Source organism: Austrofundulus limnaeus, unplaced genomic scaffold, assembly GCF_001266775.1.
Source record: "Austrofundulus limnaeus strain Quisiro unplaced genomic scaffold, Austrofundulus_limnaeus-1.0 Scaffold982, whole genome shotgun sequence".
Lineage (NCBI taxonomy): Eukaryota > Metazoa > Chordata > Actinopteri > Cyprinodontiformes > Rivulidae > Austrofundulus > Austrofundulus limnaeus.
The window spans coordinates 5,565-13,221 of NW_013953384.1; the positions used below are offsets into that span (position 1 = coordinate 5,565).

At 42.8% G+C, this 7,657-nt stretch overlaps 1 protein-coding gene across 2 annotated transcripts in view; it reads right to left on the reverse strand.

Annotated features, from left to right (window-relative positions):
- Nucleotides 1-825: 825 nt before the first annotated feature.
- Nucleotides 826-7,657, reverse strand: part of ccr6a (chemokine (C-C motif) receptor 6a) — a 13,875-nt gene continuing 7,043 nt past the window's right edge. For both annotated transcript variants that reach the window (XM_014029985.1, XM_014029986.1), the window contains exon 2: nt 826-2,862. In XM_014029985.1, the coding sequence (XP_013885439.1) occupies nt 1,687-2,853 (1,167 nt within the window). In that variant the 5' untranslated portion in view covers nt 2,854-2,862 and the 3' untranslated portion in view covers nt 826-1,686. The remainder of the gene's footprint in view (nt 2,863-7,657) is intronic.

The window sequence follows — 7,657 nt, forward strand, 5'->3', positions numbered from 1 at the left end:
TGAAGATTAAACTTTAAGGGCCACACAGAAATTAAAAAGATAGAGTTCACTCAGCTCGTCCTGCAGTCTGAGCTGGTGATGCTGCCCAACAATACGAGGATGACTAGATCCACACCCCGACCCTCTACACCAGTGTTTCCCAAAGTTGGGGTCGGGACCCAAGGTGGGGTCCTGACAAGATTTTCAGAATTAATTACATTTTTGCCTTAGTTGTTACAAAGGAGTGAGGTTAGTATATTTAAAATGGATAAATTTAGTATAAAAATATTGTTACTATGCCCATGTTTAGCTGACCTGATACAAATGTTTATCATCCAAAAAYAGYTGGGGGCACAGGTCTCTGCTRCTGTTATTTTGTGGGTCAAAASCTGAAAAGTTTGGGAACCACTGCACTTTGGTTCCCAAAGTTGGGCTTTGGACCCAATTATGGGTCATGAAGCACCTTGGATAATCTCCAGAAATCAATTTAAAGGGTAATTAAAATAATTGCTGATGTAATATTTTCCCTGTAGCTATTACAAAAACACAACATAAGTATTTATATTTGTGTACAAGCTGTTAAGATTGTCAAAACGCCTGTGTTTTTAGGGTTATTAACGAAGTTCGTGTACTCAGACCAGCATTATAGCTTAGCATAGACATGTCATGATGTCATATTTATGATATGCTATTTATTAGTTCTTCTGGCATAAATTGGCTTCCATACTTTTCACACCCTCCTGTGATTTAATATCATTTTTACACGTAAAAGAGTGAGACCTCTTCGGTTTTACCCATCTTTGTCACTGCTGCCATCTGATGTTGAGAAAAAGAATCACCACATTGTTAAAGATTTCACAACCAACACTTTTATTTAGAGAAAATAAAAGTACAAATCAGGGATTTTACCTCAGACTGTGTTCAAAAAGCAGGTTCAGTTTTAAAAGTTAAAATCATTAGTCAGTATTTTACAGGAAAGATTAGAGCTGACTAAACCTCAGACTCTTTGATTAGGGTTCCATCCATAGAGGGCGCCATAAACAGGGGAATCGGAGTCTAGCTATAGAATCACTGGTTCCTCATGTTTCTGAACTTGTTCTGTGGATGTCTCAGCTGCTTTGTGTTGTATTGTGCAGAGCTTGTTTCAAAATAAAAGCATCAGATGATTCAGTCATGTCTAACTACTGGTGCTCAGTGAGTAAATAGAAAAAATAAGGATAATGGACATTTCAGACCTCAGATAAAACCAGGTTTAAGTATGTTTAATCCAATCTGATTAATATGAGAGTCTCATCCTAACTTTTGTCTGAAAATATCTACATGCATAACAGAATAAACACTGGGTTAAATACATGTATCTGTATGAAATACAGGACAGAACGCCCTTCATCGGGGTACAGTCTTGATGACGTCACTGAATGAGTTCTACAAACCACCCCGAGTCAAACTTCCATCACTTCAAACATCTTTCTGCAGTATAAAGTACACAGATGAGTACAGTCCACATCTTTCTGCAGTATAAAGTACACAGATAAGTACAGTCCACATCTTAATGAAATTAAAGCAACAATCAACAAAACCAAATTTTGGAACTGCAGTATGTTTTATCTTTCTATTTCTTCTAAATAATTAGAAAAACCTGATATTTACAGTAAAGTGAGATTTAAAACTACTCTATAGACATGAGTCTGGTCTGAAGCTCAGTCCTCACATGGTGAAAGACGTGCCGGTCTCACTGGACGCGTCCATCGAGCGGCGGAACGTGGACATGTTGGTGTCAGAGGTCACCCTGGAGAAGCGGCGCGGCGTCATGTACTTCTTGCTCACACACCACAGGTCCCGGAAGATCCTCCTGAAGTGGTTCCTGAACTTCACCCCAATGAAGGCGTACAGCACCGGGTTCAGGCAGCAGTGCAGGTAGGCGATGGTTTGCATGACCGTCAGTGCGGTCTGCACAGAGTCCACTTCGTCACAGCCAGTTTGTTGGAACATGTTGGCGGTGTCGTACAGCAGCAGGATGTTGTACGGCAGGTGGCAGGTGATGAACACCAGCACCACAACCAGAACCACCTTAACCGCTTTGTGCCGTTGGAAGTTCTTGGCTTTCATCAGAGTGACGATGACGGCGGTGTAGCAGAACATCATGATGATCAGGGGAAGGAAGAAGCCTACAGCAAGCTGAAGGCTGGGAACGGTCACTTTAACGGTCTTGGCTGTTAAATTGTCCTGAAATCTCATCTCACAGAAGTACTGATGAGCTTTGGTAATCTCTTCTTCTTGCTCCAGCATGAAGGCCTCGCTGTGTGATGGCTTGTACCAGTCGTAGAAGACGAAGGTGGGGATGGACAGCACTAAGGCCAACGTCCAGACGAAGGCGCAGATCAGGTAGCTGTGCGACAGCGACCTCAAGCCGAAGCTGCGCCGAGCTTGGACGATGGCGATGTAGCGGTCGGTGCTGATGCAGGCGAGCATCAACATGCCGCTGTACATGTTCACGCTGTAGGAGCCACGCAGCAGCTTACAGGCCACCTGCCCCATCGGCCACGAGTACAGCTCATTGTAGACGATGAACGGCAGAGCGAGGACAAACAGCAGGTCGGCGATGGCGACGTTGAGCAGGTAGACGTCAGTCATGGATTTGGACCTCTTGTAGAGGGCGTAGGTGATAATCACCAAGCTGTTTCCCACGAAGCCCAGGATGGAGATGATGGAGTGAATGTAAGGGCCAATCACAAGATTCACACTGTTGTTCGTAGTGAAATTACAAGGTTGCTCCAGATCATCAGGGTCGTAAAATTCAGTGAAATTTGATTCAGTGTCAACATAGTTGTACTCTGACCCCTCAAACTTCTGTTCCTTCATGGAAACATTCATTTTCTTTCACTGTAACAAAGAACAGAAGAAATCATCAAAATGTGCAGAATTCTGATACAAATCTCAATTTTGTTTCATACAACACAAAAAATAAAGACTTGGGCTGTCTAACAGGAAGTGTCTGGTTGGCTGTGTGTGTCTTTACTGCTGTGTGGATGTAGATCAAACTGACTACAAAGATGGGGCCCATTTTTTTTAAAATAGCCCAGCAATAAATTATGAAAATCAATCTGGAAACAAAGAAAACCACTGAAGAGACGTGAAGACCTGCATTTGAATATTTTTCTATCTATGAGTTCAAATACTTCGATGGACTCATTGATTGATTGATTGATTGATTGATTGATTGATTGATTGATATAGCGCTTAACAACCAACTAAGGTGACCAAAGCTCTTTACAGTAAAAATCACATCACAAGAAAACATAAAAACAATAAAAATAAGAGAAAATGCCACTACATGGTATTAAAAGCCTGTCTAAAGAAATAAGTCTTGAGCTTAGACTTAAAGACGACAGAGTGAGAGGTGGAGCGAAGGTCTAGAGGGGGTTTGTTCCAGAGGTCGAGGTCCTGCCACTGAAAAGGCCTGGTCACCCCAATGCTTTAGCTTTGACCTTGGGACAGTCAATAAAAGTTGATTTGCTAACCTTAATTCATCACTGAAGATAACTTTCATCCAGTCATCCACAGTCCATGATTGCTTTTCTTTAGCCCATTGTAAGCTTGTTTTTTTCTGTTTAGGTGTTAATGAATGCTTTCATTTAGCTTTTCTGTATGTAAATCCCATTTCCTTTAGGCGGTTTCTTATAGTTCGGTCACAGACGTTGACTCCAGTTTCCTCCCATTCGTTCCTCATTTGTTTTGTCATGGATTTTCTGTTTTGGGGACATACTGCTTTAAGTTTTCTGTCTTGATACTTTGATGTCTTCCTTGGTCTACCAGTATGTTTGCTTTTAACAACCTTCCATGATGTTTGTATTTGGTCCAGATTTTAGACAGCTGACTGTGAACAACCAACATATTTTGCAACATTGCGTGATGTTTTAGCCTCTTTTAAGAGTTTGATAATTCTCTCGTTTGTTTCAATAGACAACTCTCGTGTCGGAGCAAAAGAGGTGCACTTGAGAAGCATGAATTCAAATCAATATTTTTAATCAATTATTACTGAAGATTACATATCTAAAATTTGGAAACGTAAAATTTTGGGGGCTCATCCGGGATCCAAGAAATGGTTTGAACACAACTGGTTTGTCGTAATAAATTCTGTGTGCAGAGCCGGGAAGTGGCAATTGCTTTTAAAAAATGATCAGCGTGGCGATGTTAACAGGTTTGGGAAAATGATTCAACTCTTAAAAATCAACAGCAGTCTTGAATTGTTCATCTGTTAGCAAGATTAATTAAAAATAATTACCTGATTTTGATTTTTTTTTTATTCGCGGCCGAGTGCGAAGCGGCCGGGATGARGCTCAGTGCCTCCAAATCCGAGGCCATGGTCTTGAGCCGGAAAAGGGCAGAGTACCTTCTCCGGGTCAGGGGGGTCGCCCTGTCTCAAGTGGAGGAGTTTAAGTATCTGGGGATCTTGTTCACGAATGGGGGAAGAASGGAGCGGGAGATCGACAGGCGGATTGGCGCAGCGTCTGCTGTAAAGCGGGCGCTGTACCGGTCCGTCGAGGTGAAGAGAGAGCTGAGTCAGAAAGCGAAGCTCTCGATTTACCGGTCGATCTACGTTCCTACCCTCATCTATGGTCATGAGCTTTGGGTCATGACCGAAAGAACGAGGTCCCGGATACAAGCGGCCGAAATGGGTTTCCTCCACAGGGTGTCTGGGCTCTCCCTTAGAGATAGGATGAGAAGCTCGGTCATCCGGGAGGGACTCAGAGTAGAGCCGCTGCTCCTCCACGTCGAGAGGAGCCAGTTGAGGTGGCTYGGGCATCTGGTAAGGATGCCTCCGGGACGCCTCTCTGGTGAGGTATTCTGGGCACGTCCCACCGGGAGGAGGCCCMGAGGAAGACCCAGGACACGCTGGAGGGACTATGTCTCTCAGCTGGCCTGGGAACGCCTTGGAGTTCCCCCGGAGGAGCTGGAAGAAGTGGCTGGGGAGAGGGAGGTCTGGGCCTCCCTTCTGAAGCTGCTGCCCCCGCGAGCTGACCCTGGATAGGCGGAAGAAAATGGATGGATGGATGGATGGATGATTTTTTATTTTTTTTATTTTTTTTTCACAAAATTTTGGGGGGCTGTTTGGGTTGCACCATTTCTTAAAGACACTTACTGAAGGTTTGTATGTTTTTGTTCTGCATGAATGCCTCATGGCCCATTCTTTTTGTACATAATTAACACTATTCAGCTCTTCTTTCATGAATTAAAAAACATAAAAACACTGCCTGTACCAACCAGACGACCACCCTGTTGTTCAGTCTTAAAGAAACAAACCAAGCTGATGAATAGATTGGACAGCTCTCATGTATTCAGAATAAAGCTGTAAAAGCAGCTGAGTCTTTTAGAGGTTATCAGATAAAACAAGATCACAACGTTTTGCTCTGATGCTCCTACTTCCTGAGAAAACTTCCTCCAGTTTTGTATTCAAAAAGGCATCATTGAATGTTAACAGAAGCAGAAGTCTGGTGGTTATAAAATATTATTATTTTGAACAAAGAGGTTGAGCTGGAACATTTCACAAATTATAAAACAATTTGAATATTTGTCACTAACACGTTCCAAATGGTGTTTCTCTCTTTAATCTTTTCTCAGTTTCATTGAGTCTGAAACAGGAAGTATAAAAACTTGGCATTAGATATTTAAATTAATTCTCTCAGACGTTTTGGTGTTTAGTTGTTTGTCTCTGCTGGTAAAGAGCGCAGCAGTTTCATGTGAAAATGTCACAGGTGTGGTTTTTTTGAGAGGCAGAAGATTTGATTCAAGTTTGTTGTAAAAATCTAAAACATTGGGGGGAAGTTTGCAGAAAAGAGGACACCAGAGGCGAGAACCCGATGTGACCCAGTTCATATGTGGTTTTAGTTTCCCTCAGTCATATAAACCAGACCCAAAATTACACAACTGAACACTCATTATTTTACAGCACAGGAGAAACTAAACGCAAATCCACTGAACTCATTTTAGATTTTATATTTTTTTTCTACAATATTGTGATTTGCACATTTTATAAATTTACATTTGATTCTCTGTGGAAAAAAGTAAACATTACCAAACGTTGAAACTAAGAAGTTTAATATTTTTTTATTTTAAAAAAATAAGGTCATTTTGAGTTTTACAGCAGCAACATGTCTGTTTAGACATCAAAAGGTTCAGAAACCTTCAGGATCATCTTCAGTTATTTTAGTTCACTTAATTCAAGGTCTGGTTCTGAAATCTGAGATCAGCTGGTGATTTAAGGAAGTTCTAGGATGGAGAGAAAATATCAACACAAACAGGTGGACAGAATTATGAGCAGACGATTGAGGAGGTTATCATTTCTCTGACCTCCAATGTCGTCTCTTCAGGATCTAGTCTGAGAAGATCCTCCTGGACAAACACAGACGTGGTTTACGAATCAATCCAGACATGCAGAAGACATGTTCTGGTTAACATCAGGGTCTTTTTGTGATTTTCTGCCACTTATCCATCAGGTCATGGAGGCAGCAGGTCCAGGAGAGAAACCCAGACATCCCTCTCCCCAGCGACACTTTCCAGCTCGTCCTGGGGGACCCAGAGGTGTTCCCAGGCCAGAGAGGATATGCAGTCCCTCGAGTCCTGGGTCTGTCCCGGGGCCTCCTACCAGTGGGACATGTCCAGGAAACCTCTGAAGGGAGGCGTCCAGGAGGCATCCTAATCAGACGCCTGAATCATCTCAACTGACTCTTTTCGATGTGGAGGAGCAGCGGCTCTACTCTGAGCTCCCCCCGGATGATGGAGCTCCTCACCCTACCTCCTGCATTCACACTGAACGCGATTTCAGGATCAAAATCACATCAACCGGACACTTGTGCACTTTGAGGTCAGACGCGAGGCGAAATTGCTCTTGAAACGCTCGACGCACATCTAGAATGTCGAGAGCCTCCCCGCCCCCTCCCTCCTCTGCCGGTCTCTGTTTAATGTCTGATGAAATAAAGAAAGCGCCTTCGCTGTACTTAATGAGTGCAAGAGAATGTCACACTCATCAGATAACTAATTCATAATTAATTCACCAGATAATTCAGAGACATTCTGAGTTTGGTGAGTTTCGTCACCCAGGAGCTGCGAGCAGACGAGGCTCGCTTTCAAAATTATTTTTGTCCCGAGTCCAGTTTGATGAGCCGCTGACCCGCATCGGTGCGGATATCACGGTGTTTCCCCATACTGCAGAAGATGGCGGCGGTGGCAGCAGATATATGTAGCTGTGCAGTATCGCTGCAGGAAAATACATCCCATTTGGCTTTACAGGCATCTGCAGGTCTGTTTTTGACCAAATTTACCTCAGCTTTAGTGTTGCTGTTACTCTGTATGCTACATAAACGGAAGATCAAAGACGCAAATGACGAACATCATTTTCGAAAAACAACAGCACACAAGCGTCCTATGGCGTGTATACAAGCATCGACCATAAGTTATCCTAACTTTGGTAAATATCATCTTGTACCTAAACTGGATGAATTCAAAGTGATACTTGCTCAGACACAAGCACATGTTATGGCTATATCAGAATCATGGCTGACTCCTGCTATACCAAATTCATTTCTTTCAGTTGAAAATTATTCATTGTATAGATTTACCGGTCGATCTACGTTCCTACCCTCATCTATGGTCATGAGCTTTGGGTCATGACCGAAAG